This window comes from Numida meleagris, chromosome 1 (assembly GCF_002078875.1).
Source record: "Numida meleagris isolate 19003 breed g44 Domestic line chromosome 1, NumMel1.0, whole genome shotgun sequence".
Lineage (NCBI taxonomy): Eukaryota > Metazoa > Chordata > Aves > Galliformes > Numididae > Numida > Numida meleagris.
In genome coordinates this window covers 142,723,182-142,748,444 of record NC_034409.1, presented here as the reverse complement: position 1 = coordinate 142,748,444, position 25,263 = coordinate 142,723,182, and the positions used below count along the sequence as shown (strand labels likewise).

The 25,263-nt window shown below is 41.2% G+C and overlaps 1 protein-coding gene across 7 annotated transcripts in view; it reads left to right on the top strand.

Annotated features, from left to right (window-relative positions):
• The window catches only part of FARP1 (FERM, ARH/RhoGEF and pleckstrin domain protein 1), a 205,392-nt gene that overhangs the window by 60,808 nt on the left and 119,321 nt on the right, over positions 1–25,263 (top strand). Inside the window, exon 1 of one of the 7 annotated variants that reach the window (XM_021416346.1) lies at positions 17,551–17,616. The exons of the other annotated variants lie outside the window; for them this stretch is intronic. Coding sequence (XP_021272021.1) covers positions 17,566–17,616 — 51 coding nt within the window. The 5' untranslated portion in view covers positions 17,551–17,565. Of the gene's footprint in view, positions 1–17,550; positions 17,617–25,263 lie in introns of those variants that run through there. 7 annotated transcript variants of the gene reach the window in all.

Genomic DNA, 25,263 nt, shown 5'->3' with positions numbered 1-25,263 from the left:
AGGAAGCCGGCTTAATATGCAACTTCCGTCTGTAATGATTATCACCTCTGCTCTGTTTTGCTGAGACTGGAGATAACAGAAGGGAAACATTGAAGGTTTTTTTCTCTCAGTCCTTATTTTTGTGCAGTTTGGAAGAATTTCATAGGAAAAACTAGAGAAACAATGTTGTGAAGGCAAGTAAAAACCCCGCTGGCAAATTATTCAGTATTGTATTAAGTCCTAGTTATGCGTGTGCCCATTATATTGGTCTTAGCTTCAGTCATTTTTGCAGTGACCGGCTGCACCGAGTGGGCATAAGTGGCTCCCAAAATGTGCCACAAGAAGAGAGATGTGAGTGACGTGCTTCCTACCAGTGAGTAGTTTCTGTTATTTGGACAAGAAGGGATTTCAGATGTTATACTGGGCTCTTTTTTCCAAAGGTTCCATCAAAACCGATCTTTCTTGATAACTTGAGACTATAAATTCACTATTTATTTATGATGTATTATAGCAGTCTTTGAACACAGCCTGCCTTTCTCAAGATGACAAAATGCCAAGAATCAAAACTTCCTGAAGTGTTAGTAAATAATTGCAGAGTTTGTTTGCAAAGAAGTATGCAGGCAGTGAATTTAAATACATGCAGATCAGCATTCTTAGAAATTAGAATGTGCATTGGAAAATATCTGTTTTAGAAAGTGTTCTGTTGGTTTCTTTTTCTGTATATTGATTTTACAAATTCTTTTTATCTAGTGACTAATATATGCATGAGGAGTACTTGTGTAATCCCTTGTGTCTGAGGGGCAGCCTCTCTGTATGAACATTTCCCAGATCAGTCTCAGTCAGAATATTTTCTCCTATCTTGAGTACATGCAGAAAGAAGAGGAAAACACACACAATTGTATTTTGTCAGTGGTAAAGAGAAAGGAAAGGAAAGGAAACTGTGTGATTGTTTTGGTATGGAAGCATTAGGATGACTTCTTTTCCTGCTACGTTGCTACAAGATACATGTCAGTTAAACATTTTTCAGACATTTTTCAGACATTTCAGGCATTACATGTCTGTAATCTCACAGAAAACTTCTGACGCATGTTTGATTTTATGCCACAGCAAATAACACTGAACAGTGACAAGTACTTCAGAATAAACTTATTTTATTGAGGATAATTTATTATTCTGTTATTTCTATAGTAAATACCCCTCTACGCCTTGTGGCAAAGGAGAGAAATAAAACTGACAGATAAAATTGTTTTGACACTTAGTTTATAGGTGCTTTGAGCAGCAACCAAGCCCCAGCGAATCATTCTTGTGCTGATGGTTGGCCTCTCTCAGTCTTCTCCCCACGAAGAACGTCTCTCTGCCCTTGCTGAAGTTTAGCTCCCTGGGTGGGAATGCAGAAGGTAGCTACCACGTTCCCTTCCAATGAAGACATGAAACTGAGAGGCGCAGACGTTGGCATCTCTCAGGACTCTACCACCAGTGCAGTGCAGCTGCATTGACAGCAGCCCTGGAAAAACTGTAAGATGCAGAAGAGCATAGGGAAGCTGTTATTTGTATTTTTCCTGGCATTGCCTTTGTGTGCAAGGAGGGCTGCAATCCGGAAAGCTATATTAGTTATGATACATGGGATGGACCAAAGGTAATGAGACCAAAGCTGTGGACGGATGTAGGGCAGAAGGGATGGGGAAGGATACAGATCAGAAAGCTGGTTTGGAGGTGGAAGCAGTTGTCTGACCATGGGCTTCAGCCCCTTCCCCCAGGAAAACTGTGCTATTAGAACGCTGCTTCTGAGTCCAGGGGTTGGTTGGGAGCTCCTTGCTTGGGTCTGGTCCACTTTTGCCCTTGTAAAGCTGCAAAAAGCGCTCATGGCTCAAGGTTGAACAGCAAGCTCAGTAAAGTGATACACTGTCTTAAGTGGTTCTGTAGCCATCTTCTCTTTCTGCTGTCATATTTAATGCAGGAACTTCGCAGAGATTATATGTGTTTAAATAAATAAATAAGTTCTCAGTAACTCCTGAACTTCACTCAGAATTTTCTGGTCTCTGCAGGAATGCCACGAGGCATTCCCATAGTCGCATTTTATGCATGAGAGAGTGTAAGCAGGACACACTCACCCTTTGCCTGGAAGTGCAGTACAGTGTAGAACATACACAGACCAAAATTAGATTATTCTGAGAAGTCAGTTTGGGTTTTCTCCCAAATTATAAAATATGTATCTGGGGGAGGGCCGCCACAGTGGTTTGTTAGGCTTAATTGTATATAGAACTGAAGACAGAATTTTCGAAGTGTTTTCTGAAAACAAATGTAAGTATTCTGTAATAGGTATCCGCAAAATCAGTGTCTGTGAAAGGTTTTTTATTCTTACTGCTTTTTGGCTTATCCATATGCTTTGGGAAGGGAAAAAATGAGTGTTCATGATAATTGATGAAGGACCCTCAGCAGCTCTCTGTAAAAGGCCTTAATTGTTTGCACACTGATTAGCTAAGTCTAATTTTGTTTCTCATCAGCAAACTAAATATCAGCATAGAAAGATATTCTGAATTTTTGAGGGGCTATTATATAACCATTTCATTTCAACACACCTGTGCTGGAAACAACAGATGAGTGGAGCAGTTCTGAATGCTGCTGTTGTTGTTGTTGGAGTCAATCTTCGTTCCTGTGTTACCACTGTGATTTAGAGCTTTTAGCTTCTGACAAACGTTTAGCAGATGCGCTAAGTAGGAAACCATTCAATATAGCAATAGGAAAAGCCTTACTCTTTTCAGCGCACCTCTGTGCTGCATCTCTCCCCCAAAGTTAAAATCTCACACTACAAATGCTGTCAACAGTGTCACTTTTTTTTTCTTCCAAATCAATCAAATCAAGCGTCCTGTAAGAAGAAAAATCGATTTATCCTATTAATTAGCTGAACTCACTATAGCGCCTGAAGGCCAAAATGTCATTCCCATGGGGTTCGCTTTAAAAATACAAACTAAAATGGAGTGCTCACAGCTTGTCATCAGAAAGGGCTCTTAAGTGTATGTGTAATCTTTTATCTCAAAATGTATGTGTGAACTTTATCCTATCTGAAGCAAACCCATCCGAATATTCTGATTAGTTATTTTTCGTTTCTTTACACATGTTAGGTGTAGGATCTTCAGGCTGCGCATACAGTCAGCATTCGGCGAAGTGTTACTGCAGTGAGCTACCAAGATGCTGCACCTTATTTTGACATCTTAGAAGGCTTTCTCAGCCCTCAGCCAAAAAAAAAAAAAAAAAAAGTCATCAAATATAAATTACCAATTCATAAGAGAATGAAAAAAAAGTTAAAAAAAGTTATTCGGTGGAAGCAGTTGTAACTTAAAGGATTGTAAATTATTGCATGCTCATAGAATGTTATCCCACCTCACTGTCTCTCTAAAGCTGCATGAAGGAGTGATGCTTCATAAGGAAATCCTGCTCCTTTGCCTTTATGTCGTTGTGGTACAGGTAAAGAAATGGGCTGCAGTGGACACTGAGGGTGATTTGTCTTCTGAACCCTCCAGCTGGTACGTGTAGTGATGTTTGAATGGCCTTCAGGAATGGAGGCAGTGAACTCACCTGAGAGAGCTCCTAACAGAAAATACTGGCTAGTGCTTGGTATCTTATACTCCATGAAGCAGAAGGAATTCTATCACTGCTCACACAAGCCTTTACGTTGTCTTTGTGTCTCTGGTTTCACCACCATCAGAACTTGAAGCTGATGCAGTCCTCGTGCAGAGGTTCACCAGCCTTTCAGCAGGCCACCTGCTTTAAACACCGCATCAGTAATGTCAGCAGCTCTACAGCACATTGCATTTCTTGTTTGCTGAGCCTTCCAACTAAATGTAGGAAAGGAAACTTTTACATAGTCAGCATGGGGTGAACTACAACTGCAGGCCTACAGCCCATGTTTCTGTGTGTCTGTGTAACTGCTTACTAACTAGCAGCTTCTACACCTTCTACTTTTTAGGCCATGTCTAGGACACCCAGCTCCAAAGATTAATTTAGAATAATCACGAGCAATTAAGCTTAGATTTTGTTTGTCGGGTTTGTATGATTAAAGTAATACGCTCTCACTGTGACTGTAGACATACCAGCAGTACAGCCTGTCACTTCCTCTTCCCATACTGTTTGAGGGATTTCATTCCCTAATTTTCCTTGGTTTGTGCTATGTAGTTGTTCCAGAGGTTCACCTGGCTTGCACTGCTCAGAAACAAGAAAGAGAAAGAAGAAAACTTCCAGAATTTCTATCCATTAAGTGCGTGTTAACCACTTGAGGAACCTCCCTCTAAGGAATTACATCTGAGTGTCATTTAGGCACAGCTTGTGCTCAGCAGCTGATCTGTCCAGGGAGATGCCAGTGGTATTCTGCACTCACAGAGCGGCTTGTGGGACTGGGACTGAAGATTCATTAAAACCACTCAGATATTACAATCACATGCAGAAGGAAACAAAGAAAGAAAAATGGAATCCATGGTATTTTAAAAAAGTGGAGTCTGTTGTGTTTTCAACTGACAAGTTTTTTATTAAAAAAAAAAAAGCCATTGCAGATGTGTTCTTAGATTTGCCAAACCCAAGTGCTTAAATATCCAGTTGGAAAGACTTAAAAATCATGTTGGTGGTTCCTGTGTTCCTAAAAAACTTTTTTCTTGAAGCTTTTAAACTTTCTCTGACCTTCCTGGCAGGCATATATGACTGTTGTAAATTGAAAAACTCTACTTGCAGTGCATACAGATTATTTGTGTGAAGATTCTCCACCTTTCTTAAGTGCCTTCCCCGCATTGTCATGGGCCCCAAATGTGGTGACACCCTTCTGTCTCTTGCCTGTGAAAGGATGGGTTGTTACTGGCACTTTCCTCCTGCAGCGTGGTGAATGAGGAGCAGTTCAGTGTACTGCCACCAAACTCAGAACTGTGCCTACTTTAGAAGTGGTCGGCATGGAAGGCTGTCCTGGTTGCGCAGGAACACTTTACCTCTGGTATCTGCTAGGCACATTGAACACAATTCTTTTCTACTCTAATACTCTAGAGCACAGGGCCTTGAAACTTGTAAATGAAAGGCTCCTGGTTTGGGAAAGCATTGTCTCTGCTGCTTTGCAAGCACTAGCTAATATATCCTTGTGTCACCCAGCTGGTATGAGAAGTTGTTCTTTCTTTTATATGGATGGAGAACCATATGAGAGCACCACACAAAAGCAGGCTCTCTTAGTTTTGGTCTTGGCCCAACTGGACAGGCTTTTACTTACAATAGGAAACTATCTCGGTATTCTCAGGATAGCTGCTCTCAACCTCAGGCAAAGGAAGGGTAGGAAAGGGTGCTCTAGGAAAATATTCAACCTCTGTGCAGTATTTAAAACAACAACAAGAAAATCAATTCCCAAAATCAATTAATTAACTGAGAGAAGAGAATTTTGGTTCCTTCTCCCAAAACAGAATTTTTCTTAAGCATTCTCTGGACAAAATCCTAAATCTGAATTAATGTTTCTAAACATTTAGTATTGTGATTTTAATGTCTTTGAATTATTATGACCTCTGCTTGATTTCCCACACATTTGGATTGACAGTTCTTGTACTTGGAGTAGGACCTCCTGGTTGCGTTTGTTTGGAGAAAATCAAGATCTCTTCCTCCAAGCTCAATAACCATCTATGTCAGTATCAAGTAGTGTTAAGCAAGAAGCACGCATGGACAGACAAGAAGCTTCTTACTAAATTCAAGCATAAAAAGGAAGCACGCAAGAGGTGAAAGCGGGAATAGATGTAACAGACTTAGGGGGAATACAGAGACATGGTCCAAGTATACAGGGATGGGTTAATAAAGACAAATGTGGAGCTTAATCTGGCGAGGGACATAAAAGGAAGCAAGATATTATTCTCCAGGTGTGTCAGCAGCAAAAAGAGGACTGCGGAAAATATGGGCCTGCTGCTGAATGGAAATGGAGTCTTGATAACAACAGACATGGAGAAGGCTGAGGTACTCAGTGACTTCGCGCCCATCTTCATTGGTGTAAGACTTGCCTTTGGGAAGTCCATGAAGCCAAAGGGGAAATCTGGGAAAATCAGAGGTGAGGAAGATATACCCTTACTGATGGAGGATGAAGCTAGGGCCCAAATAAACAAACTGGACATATGCGTGTTCATGGCACCAGATGGTATATACCCATGGGGGCTGAAGGAGAAGGCCAGTATCATTGCAAGGCTTCTCTTGAGAAGCCATGGTAAACTGAAGAATGGAAGAAAGCGAATGTCTCTTCCTTACTTGAGAAGTGTAAAAAGGGAGTTCTGAAGAACTACAGGCTGATCATCCTCACCTCAGATCCTGGAAAGGCGATGGAGTATGTGAGTCTGGAGACCCTTCTGAAGGTGCAAAGAACAGGAAGGTGATTTGACATAGTATGGATTTATAAAGAACAGATTAGGTTTGACAAACCTGCTAACTTTCTAGAATTAGTTGACTGGTGTGGTGTTGAGGGGAAAGTTGAAAATGCTGTTTATCTCAGCTTTAGCAAGGCTTTTGATACTGTCTCCCATAACTTCCTCGAAGACGGACCAATGAAGTACAAGCTAGGTAAGTGGATGGTAGGGTGAAATGAAAGGTCTGAAACCTGTCTGATCTGCTGCAGGCAACTCACTACTTAATAGTGGGAGCAATAGTGCTGAACATCCTTTTTAACCATCTGGATGATGGGGTAGAACTTACCCTCCAAGCCTGCAGGTGATGCAGAACTGGGAGACATGGTTAATACACCGGCTTCTTGAGCTGCCATTCAGAGATACCTTGACAGGCTGAAGAGATGGGCCAACGGAAACCTCAGGAAGTTCAGCAGAGGCAAAGTCCTGCCCCTGGGAGGAATTACCCTGCACACCAGTACAAGCTGAGGGCTGTCTGCCTGGAAAGCAGTTTGCAAAAAAGGCCCAGGGGGTCGTGGCCAAATTGAACATGGATCAGCAATACATCATTATGGCAGAGAAAAATCGCGTTTTCCTGTGAGTGCAGTCAAACGGTAGAACAGGTTGCCCAGAGAGGCTGTGGCATCTCACACATGGAGGAGATACTCAAAGCTTTAACTGAGCAGAGCCCTGAGGATCCTGACCAAATTTTGAAATTGTATTTAACCTGGAAGTTGGCCTTGCTTTGATGGGATGGGAGGGTGGCCAAACCAGAAGATTTTCAGAGCTTCCATCCGATAATTCTCTGATTATAGCAGAAACATTTTAAATAGCGCTCCTTTCTCCCCTAAAAAGTCCTGGGGGAAAACACAGGCAATGATCTCTCATGTTTGTTTGCTGCAACATAAACTAAATCAAAACATATGTTTCTGTGGGTTATAGTTTAATAAGGTCTTTCCCACATGCTGAAAGTATTTAAACTAAAAATATACAGTTTACTTCAGTGTCGTCTCCAATCTTATACAGCTTCTTTGTTGCTTTCTGTATTTCAGTTGTGCCAAATGCTGTTCAGGTCACTTTTTTCCTTTCTCATGGTCAGTGTGCTCTTCTCTTCTCACCTGTACCTTGTTCTTTTTGGAAGAATTCAGTTTAATGGTTCTCCAGGACACAATTACTTGAGTTATTATTACAGCTACTTCTCAATAGGTACAAAGGCACTACTGTACTTTTTCTGATAAATATGTTGTAAATCACGCTCCCCTCAATTTTTGTTGTGACTAAAGTTTAATGAGGAAGTATAGCGGACTACAGAGTTTTCTCTCATGCTGATCTTGGACACTTTTTTATTTTTCCCCACTTTTTACTTTTCCCCACAAGTTACTGTTTTTATCCCATTTTTACAATCCAACTTGAGAAAATGAATTCTAGATAATAAGTTGACATTCAGTTGACTTGAGTCTGAAACAGGTGAAAGAATGTATATTTATTCTTGAGGGCAGGGATGTACTTTTAATATTAAATAGAATTATTCTCAGTCCTTCATAACACCGTTGTTTTCTGAATCTGTGAAGTCTTAGTAATATTAGATTTTACTTAACTGTGATTCTCACCCTTGGTTTTCTAGATATTTAAGTAGATTGGAAGTATTACTAAGAAAAAAATTGTTTGGAAACACTACATTTATTGAGTCAGAACTAAGCTGTGTTTGTTTTAATCCAGAAAATCCCAGGTCTGCCAGACTTGTAGTCAGTCTAGATTAGAATCTACTGATATCTTAGATTTACATTGGTCTGTCTGAAGGCTGGATGTGAATGACTAAGATAGAAAAAAGTATTCAAGATTCCAGTTTTCCTGTTGATCTTGTTTTAAAATTATTAGTATTTGATTGGACTTAAGCCAGTATGCCCGTTATTTTGCTTTTGATGGGAAATAACATCAAAATTCCTGAGATGTCTGAGGAAGAGGGTGCATAGGCTTGCTCTTTTACTCATTATTATTCTTTATTTATTATTAATTTAATCTAGAATTATATTTATTATAAAGAAGAAGAGGAGGGAAGGAGGTGTTGGCAGGTGGATTCTAGAAGTAGTTTGAAATTATTCTAGTGGAAGAGATGAAATAAGGAGGTTTGGGAAGCATTAGGTGCTAGTTCACTGTGAGAAGAATCATAAGTTTGTGTAAAATGCGTTTTAATATTCCCGAAACTGTGAATCTTAAGGGTTGTTGGGAGTCATCCACTGTCAATAAGAAAACTAAGCCCTGGGTTTTGCAAACATTAACTCAATGATTCTAGCTTTGCCTGTGAAAAGTTTTGTTTTAATATAAATTTAACCTTGTGCATAACCCTTCGAAGGCTCTGGGCCAAAATGTCACAGTTGAAGCCAATAGGTTCTAACATTTTGGACTGAAAGGAATTTTTGGAATCTTTTGGAAACCTAAGGAATAAGTAATGATGAAGAAAGTACTTACTTTTGTTTAAAGGAAACTGAAGTTTGGATGTTTCTTGTACCCCCCTGACAAGCTAATGATTTGTAGAATGAGCAGGAGGCATGCTAAGCTTCACTGCTTGGTCATGTCATTTATTGTCTCCTACCTGTTCATCCACACTGATGTCACCCTACACAGTAACCAGTTCAGGCTGTGGACCTTCTAAGTTAATTAATACTCTTCTGTTGGTGTATATAAATACTGTTTTATATCTGACCCCTTGACACACCATTTTTTTTTAGATAATGTTTTAAGAGCCAACACATTCTAACATTCCAGTTGATATTTATATTAATTTGAGTTCAAATTGTTCCCTGTGGTTTTGCAATCAGCTATTTTTATTACGGTTTCCTGAGGAACTGAAGTTTATAGGATGGCTGTATCTATCCATCTGTCTTCCACAGAGGTTTTTGAAGCCAATGTTGGTTAGTTGGGAAGGAGGTGTCAATGATACAAAGCTCTGGCAAGTTTCTTTTATAGCCTTGGTTTGGCAGAGAAGAAATACACAGATGACTACCACTGAAGAAAAAAAATGTTTAGGATGTGTTGTGTATGGTTTGGCAGCCACAGCTTAGTGGTGCTTCTCACTTACCAGGTAGTGAGATCATGAGAGACAAGGTTGCTGTGGCTTGGGGGCACCTGAAAGTATCGGACGTGCCAGACATGGGACAGTAGCTTGTTACAATTGGGGATGTGTGGAGATTATTGACAAGGACCCAATGTTACTGTGGTGAGAAAAATGCATGAGGATGTAGTGAGAAGTCTGGCAAATAATTTTTACTGCTCAGGAAACTGCTTGCCTTAAACAAAGGAGGCTATTATACGAATACTAGCAGATTCTTGGAGGTCTGCAAAACATACAGCTAATTTTTGGTGTCAGGATAGGGTTCCTGGACATGGCAGACAGGGTTTCATGTGGGGAATTTGCACCTAGAAAACAAATTGTCTCAGAATCTTATAGAAACAAGTTGGGCTTTGTTTCTCCTAAGACCCTGCGTGAATGATGTTAAGGTTTATTTCCCTTGGGGAAACTGGGAACAGGGGAAGAAATAAGATCCAGAATTTGGGTTACAAATGTTAACATGATTGTGGAAAATAACTTCTGAGCTGAGCTCTTAAAGTCATCTCTGAAAGACACTGTGCCTAGTGATAGCTGAGAAGAAAAAGGGAAGTGTCCTAGCAGAGGCTGTGCCAATATAGTTTACTGTCTGAAGATCGCTCACTTATACAAATAACTGACCATAAACTATTATGTACTAAAGTAAAGCAGAGATTTTAATTTTTCAAAACAAGTTGGTTTGCATTGTTTTCTTTGGTATTTATACATTTCTTAGGTAGCTCAATGTCAGATAAATCAATATCTGTGATTCAAGTAGATGAGGTTGTTTGTTCTTTAGTCTCCCAGATTTAGCACTGTGGTCCAGAGAGTGAAAGGAGCTTTGTAAACACCTTAGACTGGTTTTAGATTTTTCCCTGGGTTTTGGGAACTAAGTGGAGTTTGTAAACTGCAAGCCCCAGATGTGAAGAAACTGAAATGCTCATCTGCATGAAGCTACAGATTCAGGAAAAGGAAGTGGTGGTTCTTGTAGAGACAGATTATGGAAAGATAAATAGGCACAGCTCACAGGTACTTCAGCAGATTGCCATGCACTGCTTAGGGTATTCTGTGGTTCTATAAGGTGATATGCAAGCGTTGAGTCATGTTGTGAGTGTTTTAACACCAAGAGATTTGATTTAGAATCACAGAATCATTAAGGTTGGAAAAGACCTCCAAGGTCATCCAGTCCAGCTGTCCACCTACCACCAATGTTGCTCTAAGTACTATGTCCCTAAGAACTACGTCTGCCCCTTCCTTAAACACCTCCAGGGATGGTGACTCCACCACCTCTCTGGGAAACCTGTTCCAATGCCTTTTTTCCTGATATCCAACTTGAACCTCCCCTGGCGCAACATGAGGCCATTCCCATTTGTCCTACCACTAGTTACCTGGGAAGAGGCTGACTCCCACCTTGCCACAGCCTCTGCTCAGGTAGTTGTAGAGAGTGATAAGATCTCCCCTGAGCCTCCTCCAGACTGAACAATCCCAGCTCCCTCAGCCGCTCATCATAAGACTTGTGCTCCAGACCCCTCATCAGCTTCGTTGCCCTACTCTGGACACGCTCCATGGCCTCAATGTCTGTCTTGCATTGAGGGGCCCAAAACTGAACACAGTAATCTAGGTGCAGCCTCACCAGAGCTGAGTACGGAGGGAGGATCACCTCCCTGCTCCTGCTAGCAACACTATTTCTGATACAAACTAGTATACCATTGGCCTTCTTGCCCACCTGGGCCGAAGTGCAGGACCCAGCACTTGATCTTGCTGAACATCATCCCATTGGCCTCAGCCCAGCTATCCAGCCTGTCCAGATCCCTCTGTAGAGCCTTCCTGCCCTCAGTCATATTGACACTTCTTGGTAGCTTGGTGTTATCTGCAAACTTGCTGAGGGTGCACTCAATTCTCTCATCCAGATTATCAATAAAGAAGTTAAACAGAAAGGGTCCTCAGTAACAACCCCTGGGGAACACCACTCGTGACTGGTTGCACTGGATTTAACTCCATTCACCACCACTCTCTGGGCCCAGCCCTCCAGCCTGTTCTTTACCCAGCAAAGAGTGTACCTGTCCAAGCCACAGGCTGCCAGCTTCTCCAGGAGAATACTGTCAGAGACAGTATCGAAGGCTTTGCTGAAGTCTATGTAGACCACATCAACAGCCTTTCCCTCATCCACCAAGTGGGTCACCTGGTCATAGAAGGAGATGAGGTTGGTCAGGTAGGACCTGCCCTTTGTGAACCCATGCTGACTGGGCCTAATCCCTCTCTTGTCCTGCACATGTGATCGCACTCAAGATGATCTATTCCATAACCTTCCCTGGCACAGAGGTCAGGCTGACAGGCCTGTTGTTCCCCAGGTCCTCCTTACAATCCTTCTTAAAGATGGGCATCTTGTTAGCAAGTCTCCAGTCATCTGGAGCCTCTCCGGATGACCAAGACTGCTGATTTAGTAATACTAATCATGGAGTTCATACCACTGTTAGATGATGATCCTCAGTTATTTCTTGTTAAAGGAAGAACATTTCCTCTGCATGGAGAAACAAATTAAATAAGTTCCACATATCCTCCCACATAAAGGGAGGATTAACACTAAGAATCATCACATGGCCTTCTGTAATTGTGCTCATAGTAAAAGATAGGATTTGAGTTACACTGAAATGCCTGTGAACTGTGATAGTGTGTTTCATAAGCTATGTTATCAGCAAAATCTTTTCAGAAGATGTACGTATTTATCTATCTAATTAGAGGTAAGCCTGTAGAGAAATTTCCATTACAGGTAGCCGCTCTCTGTTTCAGCTTGGTTTGGTAAATTTTCTTTTAATTTACAGAAGCCATTTCTCAGGGAAAAAAAAAAAAAAAACAAACTAAAACCAACAGATACTATTTACAACAAACAAGAAAATCAAGACAACCCTAGGTTTCAATTTCTCTTCTTTAAAGCTGATTAACTCTTCAATTTTCAGAATCCAAAGCAAAACCCTTCCTTATAAGTCTTAGGTCAGCTTGTGTATCCATTAAACTTGATGGAGAGCTGGATAATTTCTAACAGAAACTTAGAGATCTCACAGTAGTCAGCTGGAATGCAGAAAATGAGGCTGTGTTTTTTTGACCTGCAGTTGATTCTGTATTCCCCTGTGGTATCACTTAACTGTCTTAGTAAAACTCATGGCATGTATAGTTTCAAGTGCTCAGAGTTTTATAATTCTTGTATTTATTGTTTATTTCTGCAGTCACATTTGGCATATTTATCCTAATTGACCTTTATGTATACCTACAAGCACAGATTCTATAAAGCATTAACAAATCGATCTCCTGTACAGATCTGCCTGCAGTCATTTGTGAACTTGTCCTTTGGAAAAGCTTTTCATTTTCCGTAGTGACAGTATATTGGGAGCCATGTCGTCAGTGTGCCAAGTCCTAGAGTTGGTAGCTATTCTGTTGTGCTAGCAGAGCTGTGAGCCTGATCGGTAGTGGTGAAATTTCACGCGAGTGAATTCCAAGAGCCTGGGAGCTGTGGGTGTGATTGCTGAGCTTGTCCTGTCATTGCATTGCCTGATTTGTTGAGTGAGCTCTCAATGGAAGATAGCTATGCTTGGAAGGTCTCTTCTCCTCACTTCATTGCCTTCTTGAGGAGAACATCTAACTGTCCTTCTACTGGAGTTAGCATTTATTTTCCTGGGAATGTAGAGCTGTGGGCAAAGCAGCAGGAGCTGAAAGGAGTGAAGTGTGGGGTTAAGCTTGCAGGGCTTTGGGTAGCAGCACCATCAGAAAACCATCTGCAGCTTCCTGCCTTGGAAGTAGCAAGCTGCTTTTTTGGAGGAAAGAAAGGGAGGCGGAGATGCTGAACTGTGTGAAATGAAGTGGGGCTATGCTCAAGGTTTTTCAGGCTTAAGCATCTGTCGTGGTGCAGAGGAACACTTCTGTATCCAGGTACTGTGGTTCCCTGTTCTGCTGTGGTTAAGGGGCTGGCAGGATGCAGTTGAGGTGAAGGACAGGCAGCTGTTTCACAGAATCACAGAATTGAAGGGTTTGGAAGGGACCTCCAGAGATCATCGAGTCCAACCAAGTTTGGCAAGTTTGGCAAGGGAAGGGGCTGAGGATCTTCACTGCCTGGATGGATGAAGAGCTCAGCTGTGGGACAGAGTAAGGAGAAGCATAGAAAAATATTTCTTGATTTATTTTGTGTTGCTTCTGTTCCCTCTTTCTCTTGTCTTAAAACTAGAGTGTGCTGTGTTTTCAATTCTATCTCGTTTGATTTTGTAAGCCTGGAAAAAGTCATGCCGTGTCGTGAAACTTGTTCCTGACTGTTATTTTCAGGCACAGTCACATTGTAGGTCCTGAAGATACCAAATGCAGCAAAAGGAATGAGGACACCAAATAGGAACAGTGTGGAAGAAAAAGAAGGCTGGGGACGAATGGGCAAAGTGTTAAGTGTGAGCACTATTGGTTCTTGCGCACCTATGTCGGGTGCACTTCTGCTCCAGAAAAGTGGCCTTCTCTATTTAGAAGACACCATAGGCTGGAGGGGTGGGGCTGGGATTTTTGCTTTAGCCTTGCACCGTTTTCACAACACTTCCCTTAGCAGCAGGTATTAAAAAATTTGGTTGTGTATTAATAATTTCTCCCATTGTTGTATTGTGAAAACTCAGTTAACTGAAGCTTATATTTGAGAGTTCATTGATCAAATTCCCAGTGTACCAACTTCATTTTTGTAAAGAAAATTGGATATGCAGAAAACATGGCTGTTTTCAGGACTGCTCGATTACATAAAGAAATTAGAAAAACATTTTCCTCATTTTTGTCAGGTGAATATTACAACAAAAGAAAAAATACGTGCAAACACAGTGGCAGTTCCATATAATTATAGATGTGTACTGACTTGCAGGTGCACAAGCAGAAAGTAATATAGAAAGATACGTTGAGAAACAAGTGCTAAATATGTACTGATAGTAGCAGTGCATTTGCCACAAAGCTTGATGTTGTATTAGCAATGTATATGGCTGTAAATACTACAAGTTAACACAAAAATGAGGAGAAACAAGGATGACAAGTATGAAAGCTTTATGGTCTTAGCTCAACGTTTCCTCGTTAGTGAATCTCTAAGCATGCCATCATTGCTTTGCTTCACGAACTGTATTTGCGATATTTGATAGGCATCAAATCCATTGCGCTGAATTTCTGTTGATGTATTCACTGAAAACATCATTTGGCCCAGAATTTGTATTTGAAGGACACAGCTACTCAAACCTGCAAACCAAAAACCACCTAAAAATAAATTGCATTTCTGTATCAAGTACATCTTATATGTCGTACACCGTTACAGTTCTTTCATGCTGTTTTCTTCTCTGAAGCTGGAGAGGCACTTAGCAGAGCAGTGTGGTGTAAGCAAGAAGTTTTAAAGCTTTCAATAGCTACTGCTTACATTTAATGCCATTATTCAAATCTTTGCCCTCCCTTCTGGGCTTTAAAAAAACTCTTCAGAAAGCTCATCTGGCAAAATTAATTGTATTTTTCCTATTGTAACACTCACTGCTAGAGGAAGATAAGAAATCAAATACTTTTCTGATTTTTTAAGAGCTAGGTAATTTTGACTATATCAATAGCTATGGTAATTTTAATCAAAATTTAATCAAAATAAGCCAAGGCATAACGTAGTCTTGTTAAGGAGGCCGAGAAGAAACCTGTGTTCTGTTGGACCCCAAGCTCAGTAAATCACAAGCGGCTGGGAGGCGACTGGAGCTTTTGCAGAATCACATCAGAGGCAGGGCACTGAAATGGATTGACTGTTGATAGGATTTGCCATACTGGATCACGCTGTCAGCTGTGTGCTTCTCTTCAAGCCTGCCTATTACAGACAGGCAGACTGGACACAAAGGCTGTGTTGAAATATAGGTTAGCTTATATATAGTACAGTGGTTAAGAGCAGCCTCCCTTTCATGAGAAGTACAGTTGGAAGGTAGGGTTTTTATTGTCATCTGCAACAAAGATTGCTTCAGACTTCATATTGAGGTGTTTCGTGAGGCGGTTTCCAAGTATTTCTGAAAATTAAGAATAGTGGCAACATAAATCTAAAAGTTGAATAGATACATTTCAAGTGTTTGAAGCTTATTCTGTTGCACTGGAGAGTAGATGAGGTTACGTGGGAAGGAGCAAATAATAGCACATTGTATTGTTTTCTGAAAAAAATACCATCCCCTAGTTGTTCTTCCTGGATAGAATATAAAATGCTGGTTGCAGCTTTAAAAATTGATAGGACGTACTTTTCAAACCATTTTTGGATTTGCTTGAAAAGAAAGTCCAGAACCTAGTGATTTCATGAAGCTTAGAGATGACAGAATTTATTTCTTCACCTTAAATTGTTGGTCAGCTTCGTCGAGTTCAGTAATTGAAAGAATATCAGCATACCAAAACAAAATGGACTTAGCGGAGCAATGGGAGAGCAAGCTGATATGAGAAGGACTGAGATTTTGAATGGGACTGCTGTATTCCCGGTGCCTCAGTGGTGGAGCTCCCCAGGGTAGTTAAGAGAAGTTCTTTTGGCAGGACAACTTTTCCACAGGTCACACTTTTCTGTTTTCTGCCTATGCATGCAGGGCCTACCCTCTCCCCCGCCCCGCACGCTTTTCAAAATAGTCATTTGAGATAATTTGGTGGTGATCCAGATGTGTTCAGCTTTTTGAGGCTCGGAGCAATAACAAAAGATAAAGGTGCAGGAGCAACTGACCACCAGCAGAAGGAGGCACCACTGTCAGTGGCCAGACACGTGGGGTATGGGGCTGCATCCTGGCCCTAATCTGGCCCAAGGCTCTAACCTTACCGCTCTTGCTAAATGGGGAGATACTTCTGGCTGAAAACATTCTGAGGAATTGTAGCAGCAATGGAAGGGCTTCTCTGACAATTTGCTTAAACACGTGGCACATTTTAGAGAGTCAGCGGTAGAAATAGCTATGTGAGAGGCCAAAATGTGTGTGATCTGCTTATATGAGCGCCAGAGTTCTTGTGGGATCTAACAAGGTAATTGGATAACAGGCTTCCAACAGTTGCTCTTGTTACACCTAGTCACGAAAAGAGGAAGAGGTAGCACATCAGAAAGAACATAAAGATAAAATCCAGAGGCAGAGGACATCATGGAAAGGATTGCACGCAACAACCCTGAATTCTTTGATTACTCAGCATTATGTTCTTGTCTGCTTGTCACTTATTTTACTGGAGGACAAGGTGATAAAGCCAAGCAAATTACTTTCAGTGAGGGAGCACTTAAAAGCCAGGTTTCTAATGACATTACAGCTCATTCCTGAGAAGGAAAAACCAAATCTCTTGTCCTCAATGTTTGTGTTATAGTGACAGATTTTCTGCCTGCTGGTTTTTAGGAGAATGAAGCGTTAGTGGTGTAGATGAGAAAGATGAAGACATTCATAACTCCCTTCTGCAGAAATTAGTAACTCCTTCTGCCTAAATGCCTTACAGAATGCTGAATTTTCAGAGCTTGGACCAAAAAAACATTGCAATAAGCAGATTCTGTTAACTGTTTACCATCTTCTTTCCCCAAACCTCTTTGCAGGCTTTCTTTAGTCACATTCTCACCATTTTGTGTATTTCTATCCATTTATTAATTTATTCTGTTCAAAACTTATGTGCATCATGCAATCTGTCTGCTGGGCCTTTGTTCTGTCTAAGTTTAGTTCGTTGAAAGTGAACTTCCAAACTGTTCCATTTCCCTTAAATTACTTCTTGGTCTAGTTTTGATTTATTTTAAGAGCAGGTCTCATCTTGAAAAACTAGAAAGACCTTTGTGTGTGTTGTTAACACACTGATGGAAGACTGCTCACATGTGGTTGAGGCAACGGCTGAGTTGTTTTCTGCTGAAGAAAAGGGGATGGCAGTTGTATGCCAAGACAAAGCTGTTCGGGTTACCATGATAATTTTTCTAGCAGGTAGAGCTGGTTGAATAGATTTACCAGCTGCAGACACAGTAAATGAGACACGGGTCATGGCTTCTAGGATGGATGGTTTCAGGGAGAAGGGTGAAATTTGCAGTGACGCTTCTTCTTGTGTTAGTGGCGAAACTCCTTCTGTAAGAGAAGTGCAGAAATCTGCTCGCAGCTCCTGCACTGTGGGGATGGCATGTGTAAACATGGGAATGTTACAGTTATCACAGTGAGTGGATTGTCCCAGGTAAGTGTTTCTGTATGTGCTTTTGTTTCAGATAATCTAAAAAAAAGCAAACTTTTTTTTTTCCCACAGAAATATTTTATTATTTGAGGTGGCTGTTGCCACTAGGTAGCTATGAGCTGTTTCCTTGATGTTGCTTTGAGGTTCCTTTTCAGGTCCAGGGTGGTATTTGAAGTTTGTTTCTCTGTTAGCTCCTGCATCGTGTCAGTCATCTCCCAGCTGCCTTCAGCTGCTGCCAGGAATGACCTCTGCTGTCCTTGGGGCAGATTCTCTTGTTGATGGACCACTTCTTGTCCAACTTGATCAGACAGCCTCAGGAAACCATTCATCCATGTCTGTTTACACTGTAAACATTCATACAGCTTTGCTGGGCTGAGCACAGGGGAACTTTCATTCTCTGTAACCCATCCTTTGAAAAACGCTTATCCGGAGAGGTTTGGCACTGCTCGCCTCTTATCTCCTGCTCAGACTGTAGTTCTTGATTATTTAGATTCACTTAATGGCTGAGCTGTGGTTTCGTCTCCACTTGAGGATTCCTCTGGGAGCTCTGCTCAATGCAAGTAAGATATACTGCACTCTTTCGAAGAGGCCTCTTTTGTTGTATGCACATTGTGTGTTACAGCTCCTGAGGGATTCCACTGCAATAGTTACATATTACATCAATGACTTCCAGCATCCTGATGTTATGTATAAGTCGTTTAATTACATTTGAATGCCTTAAGTTTACTGGCTTGAGAGAGATTTTTCTTTCATGAAGCCACCGGGAGAGAAGAATTACTTTCAAATTCAGAGCCCAATTAGGTTTCTTTCTAAACTTATGTTGAACTGTACCCGCTGTCGGAGAAGTATCATTTGTTTCAGATGTTACTGCATGTACTGAAGCCTTTCTCAAGTGCTATATGAAAATGATATTTTGTTCTGATCTGAAGGATCACTTGGGAAAAACCTTTTCTGCATGAAATGAAGAATTGTTCTTCATCAGTAAGGTGAAAGCAGAGTAAGAGGAGAAATTTTCTTTCAGTCTCTTAATCCATTGTACAAGAACTCTTATTATAGCCCGAAAGCAAAAGATCAAGTCTATAGATTATGTGATTTTTGTTGTTGTTTGTCCATTAAAATACATGAAAGAAAAGTGTGATAGAGAGTGCTTGTTGGTGAGATTCATTTCTCTTGGAGTAGAGCTGAGCCAGAACCTAAACTAAGAACGTTATTTTCTTGTAGCTGTGAATTTGTTTTTTTTCAATGCTTAGTAACAAAATGTCTTTCCAAACTTGAAAGAATTTTAATTAAATTTGCAATAGCAGGTTGTAGTAGGCAGGAATGTGACTGGTTTAAATGTCATGGTAGTTTTTTTAAAAAAAAGAAAACTCCATACCTGATGAATTATTTCTTCTCAAGCTCAGTAAATTTACATTTACTAGTAATATGGACAAAAATCTCATAGTCTTGCTGATGCAAAAACTGGCATTAGTCTTAGTGTAAAGATACAGCAGTGTTTAAAGCGTTCCAGGCAGGATGAATTCCCACTTAGAAGCAAATCTGAGGTTTTTGGGGGGTTGGAAGGAGACAGAAATATAAATAATTGCCTCCTGATCTGGAATTTCCTGCTGGTTTATGGCCAGCTGGAGGAGTGGATGTCTTGAGGCAGGACAGTGTATGTTAGTTTTTCTCATCATTAACAATCAGGAAAGTTTGTCCATCCAGTTGCTGCTAGCTGAGAGATCTCCAACAGCTAAAAATTGAGCTGCTCATGGTTCCCTGCTTATACAGGAAACAATGTTTTTTAAATACATTGTTTAAAACTAGTCATTAAAATTGTATTTCATCTACCGTGTTTCTTTGAATATGTAAGACATATTTTAAAATTATATATATATATGTGTGTATTTAAAAAATTATGTAATGTAGTATTGATGTCATAGATTTCCTAAACTGCAGGTGGGCAGCAAGTATGAAAGTGTGTCTGTCAATTCAGCTGCACTACTGGCTGCACAAAATGCAGAGGCTTCTGCCGTTACGGATGGGTGCTGTTGAATTGGGGCTGTGGAGCAGATTGCCCATTAGCTCTGAAATAAATACAAATGATTTTTATTGAAGAAAATTGCATTGCCACTTTCTTTGGTACAAAGCTGAAGAATAAGGTAGCTGGGTTTGTGTGGGTTGGATGCAGCTGCCCCCATAACCCTCAGCAGACCATCTGGCATGGTGAACCTTGTCTGTGTTCTCAGTGCTGGTGAGCACCGTGTGGCTCTTCCCTCCTTGGCTCCTTCGCTGGGTGCCCCTGCGTTCAGCCCCTCCTGCACAGCTCGTGAGGAGACAGTGGGGCTGGCTGCTCACTGGTGTGTCCTTTACAGCATCACCTTCTGGTTTTTCCAGCCATTTCTCACTTCCAGATCTCCAGAGTGCTGATGGAGGAGCTGTTATCGTTTTCCTTCTCCAGTTCGCATGGTAATGGGAGGGAGTGGGGCTCTGGAGGCTGTTTGCTGTTGCTGCATGGTGCTTTCTGTGCGAGGAGCCCACTCAGGCTCCTTTCAATTGATCTGAGTCAATGTCTGACTTCCTCCTGATCCAATTCTGTATAATCCTCCCTGTGACCTCAAGGAAAAAGTTGCCTTTCTTCTCTACTACTCACCTCCCCCCATACCTCTTCAGTGAGAGCTATTCCACATCTGTAGCAGAACAAAGAGAAGTTTAAGAGACTGAATTACCAATGCTGTGCTGCCATAAATACAGATATAATTGATACCAGAATTAAACCTTTGTGAGTGAAAACACTTGCATTTCATGTGTGGAAAAATGAATGCTGTGTGATTCTCAACTAAGGACAATTAAAAAGAAATCAGTGACTCCCATGATCACTACTGTCTGCTGCTAATCAACTCCGTTATGTTAGAAAAAACTTTGATTGCACTTATTAAACAAGTCACTTCCTATGTGGCAAGACACTCTATCTTCAATAAAAAACATACTAATATTGCTTATGTAGTTTTCTGTTGCCAAAGCTCCGTGGATTCTGTGTAACAAAAAATAAAACGTGCACAGTGATGCATTTAGATATTGTGTTGTGACATAACCCCAGACAAGTAATGCATGAGAGATTGTGATGAGTGACAACCTCAGTACAAACCTTTCCCTCTTCCTCATTGTTCAAACTGTGGGAATTCTAATGCTAATTCTGGCAACAAATATGCACTTATCCGATTACATTGCCACAAGAAGAGACCCTCAGTGTATTTCTGTCTGTTTTATGCCTCCCTATGGGGCATAACACATGCTTAAGATCCCAACATAAGGAACATGCCCTTTGCTGCACAGTAAATTCTACCGGGACCTGGAGTCCTTCTGTTCCTAATGATTATAGTGATCGGGGTGATAGAGCCCATCCACAGGCAGCGCTCATGCAACCTCGTATCCCTTGGTAGCTGCATCCCTTCAGCAGCAAGCTCAGATTTCCGAGTTTCTTCTGCTAATCCCGTTCCTTCCATCCCGGTCTGCCTTTCCTCTCCCATCCATGATCCTCATCCTGCCACTGTCCACCATGCGCTCTCAGCCTTGACAGAGATGGCATACAGCTGGTTTGCCGACATTACAGGGAAGCTTTGAAATGGATTTGTTGGCGTATTTTCTCTTGCTTCCAGGTCTCAGCCATCAAAGTGTGCAATAATTAGCAATTATTTTTCAGTTTATACTTGGGGACTCAAGTTTTTTGGAAAGTTGTTTTCAGATGAGGTTACATTTGTTTTGAATACATTATAGATTTTTTAAAGTGAATTTTAAAAATAGAGTAATTATAGAAGGTCCCAAATCATGTCCAGTGTTTGTCTTTCAAAGACAAACTCACCAAAACTAAGTTGTTTAAGCCTTTTTTCCCCTGAAATTGTACACTTTGAGAGTTACAACGTACTTTTGGCTACTCCAGACCTCTGAAGATGGATTTGTATCAAAATCTGACTGTGAAAGCATCAAAGAAGATATGTGCCACTCGCAAGCATTTGTTAGCGAGACAAATACCAGAGGAACAGATTTCTGGGGCCTCTAGGAGAAGTCATGAATGGTGCGGGGCAGTGGACATCATCAGCTCCTGCATGCTGGAATTGCTGCCCAGCTTCCCTGTTCTCCAGGTTTTAAATGGAGCAGGAAAATGAGTCATGCTGTGGAAATGAAGGAATGTTTGTGGCATGCCTTGAGTGCAGGTACGGCCTTTTGAGGAGAAACCATACCTAGAGCGATGCAACCTTTGCTTCTCCCCATCCTTATCCCTTGGCCTCTCACAGTGAGCCGGAGCCTTGGTGGGCGTCTGTTGAGGCCGTGTTTGTCTGCCAAGGGATGGACACGGTGTCCTTTGGGGAAGCATGTAGGAGACGGTGAGGTAATTTTAGCTCAAACAATGGGCTCCCGCGTCGCCGATCTGATAATGGCCATCCTGCTTGACAGAGATCGCTATCTGCTTTATGCTTTGTGCGCCGTCAGCCGTTTACATGTTAAAAATCAGATGCTGTTTATGTAAAGATAGAAAGTGGGGAAAATAGTTTTGTCACTGTTGAGAACCTGTCCATTTATGTCATCGCTGGCCGTGTGTCTTTTCTGCTGCCATTTTACTGCTCTGTGGCCTTGTGGGCAGTGGGGCTGGCCGGTGCCTCGGGTGATGGAGGCCGCCCCAGCTTGTCTCCTGGCGGCCTGTCCTCATCGTGTTCTGATGTCCCCTCCTGCCTGCCGCCCTGGCCCTGGGGACCGTCAGGCAGGGACACACAGTGCCAGCAGGCCGGGCCCCATATGTTTTGGGGGGACAGTTGCAAAGAGCTCCAGCTTGTACTGCAGAAACTGCTGAGCAGCAGCCGTGTCATGCTTTTGGGCCATCTTTCAGTAGTTAAAAGCCAATCTTACAGCTGCCTTAAGTGGCAAAATGGAAGCTAGCTCTGCTGTCTATAAACATTGTTTTTTAAATGACATTGAATTGCAGTGTGGCGTGCCTTGAAAATCCCCTTTTCAAATGTGTTCTCTGCTGTTTGACTGCTTAATATGTATCCCATCGGCTCACTACATGTTGATGCACTGACAGCTTTAGACCTTTATATGACACGTGCGAATATTTTGCCAGTGTGAAGCAATGGCAGCTGTGTTACAGGTTTGCTAATTTGGAGTCTCAAATTGTGTTCTTGTCAGCAAGAGCGTAGCATTCCTTCACTCCCTTTACAAAGAGGAAATGAAATCTCCAAGTCTTTACATTTCTAATATTGAAAGATGGTAAAGGTCTGCTGTGAATTGCCTCAAGAGAAAAAAAAAAAAGGCATCCAGTCCTTTTTTCATCTACCTGAACATTATTATTTAAGTACCTAAACCCACTCCTCGTTGGACAAAGACTGCAGGATCAAGCTTTATGCATCTGAAACTCTCCTGCAGTATCAAGGTGCAACGTGATGAAATGAAGACAAAGAACATCTCACACTACCTTTTTCTTCTTTTCCTTGGGATTCATTGTGGCTGAGGTAGTACGATGTTAAGCGCGGTCTATTCCTCACCATTACAACTCTAAGAATAAATTTTAAAAGATTTCTCAGCCCTGTGAAGACTACTGATCTCACAGCTGTATATGGTTCTTTATTATTTCATCAGTCCATTTCAGAAGGTCTGTAGGAGAGGTGGATTTACTGTGATGGCAGCTAAGTAGTTTAACTTAATCCTGAATAAACAAACAGATGCTCCCACCAAGGACCTGGCATCTGGGGCTGTCAACATTTATTACTGCAAGGCTCAGAAGAGATAAAATTATCATTAGCCTTCACAGAAAGACCAGGGATACACTTTGAAAGGAATGTGCGTAAAACCACAAGCTAGCCCCTCAGGCTGAGATATTTACATACGTGTAGCAGTAGTGGCACAAACAAAATCTTGCTTTCTTTACTTGATTTGTTGTTCAAAGCTTGCATTTTATGTGTTTGTGGTTCTTCTGTGAGGGCTAATGCTGAAATAAGTGTACATTTACAGTTGTATGTGCATTTCCAGTTGTGTATCTGTGCCTCCTGATATGAGCTTGTACTCAAAGTTTTCTATACAGTTTCTGTTGTTTTCTTCAAGAACATTTCAGTTAAGGAATGAATGTCATTTAGTAATTAACTGAGGTTTGGTTGGGTGCAGCCATATGGTAACGTGCTGCTGTTGATGAGAAGGTTGGGGTGCAGTGGCCAGGTCCAGGGGACTGTGTTTAGTGTCTTTGTCACATTTGCCAATGTTAAAATAACAGGGTCTAGGACTGTTCAAGTTTTCAGACCATCAGTTTTAAATGTGTAGCTGTCAAAACCCCTATATCCACAACTATACGCTTAAAGTAACATTTATGCTCTTTGCCTAATGTAATAACATGGGGGTTTGTTTTTCCTGTTATCGTTCTCATTAATGATTTTAATATTCAAGAGCTTCAAACCCAAATTTCATCCCAAAGAAAGGTAATCTAGCAAAACGCATGTGAGTATTTGAAAACTAATGTGTAATAAAAGTAATTGGTTTAAAATTGAGTCTATGTGTTGTTTGCCTGATTGGGAACATTCCCCATCCCAGCCCCCAGCAATACTTAGATTTCAGTAGGTGAAGTGAAATTCTTTATAAGCTTGGACTTAAGAGCTGTGCTACTATTCCTGTGAGAGATAAATTGTTTTCTGAAGAAATTTCTTTTCCTCCAACCCACCTGAGCTCCTCTTTGATAATATTACTAGTATTTTTAGGGCTTCACTATGAGCACCCAAGCAGGAGAACCGGGTGCCAAATGCTTGGTGGAATTTCATGTCATCTCGAGATTTCAGCTCCAAATTACAGCTGTCATTCCCTAAAAAAGTGCATATATGCATCACAAAGCAGCCCTGTTCTCCTGAAAGGTTGGAGAGTCATGTGTGATATATTCAGACTGTGAATTCCAGTGAAATTCCCCAATAATACATTAGCTGAATGGGTTTCAGAAGGGTCAGGTTATCCATAAGACAGAAGGGTGACTTTCTGATCAAGCTTGTAAGCTTGTTATAAACAACTATGCTTGATAGAGTGGAAAGTATTTTTATTAAGAATTCTTCACCAAGATTGGGCATTGTTTTTTAGAGACTATCTATAGCAGGAGTCCAAATGCTGGAAAGTGGATTAACTCAAAAATGTTTCACTGCATCAGTGGACTTTGGTTCCTGATTTCCTATGAAACAGAGATAAAAATTTGCTTCTGGACTATTTCAAATTATGACCATAGAACACAGGTTTTGGATTAAACACGTCAGAAAAATGTGGATGACACAAGATAAAATGCATTTAGAAACTGTGAATTTTTCCCCCAACATCTTCTGAGAACTATCCAGCTTGCATTGCTTCTGTTTATTTTTCACTTGCATTTGGCAGTACCTTATGCCAGAGGTAGATGAATTAAAGTCAATAGGCTAGATTATGTCCCAAGGACTTGACCCCCAGTAACTGTGGGATGTTGCTCAGCAACCTCACGGGAGTTCCAAGGAACGAACTGAGCTTAGGAAGCCGCAGTTTACTTTTTTTTTTTTTTTCAAAAGTTTTAGCAATTTGTTGCCAGTAAACTGCTTCTTCTTAGCATTTTTTCCCAAAAGCTTGCCCAATTCTAAACCTTAGCTGTTCTCTAGCTACCTATCCTAGGAGAAGCAAATG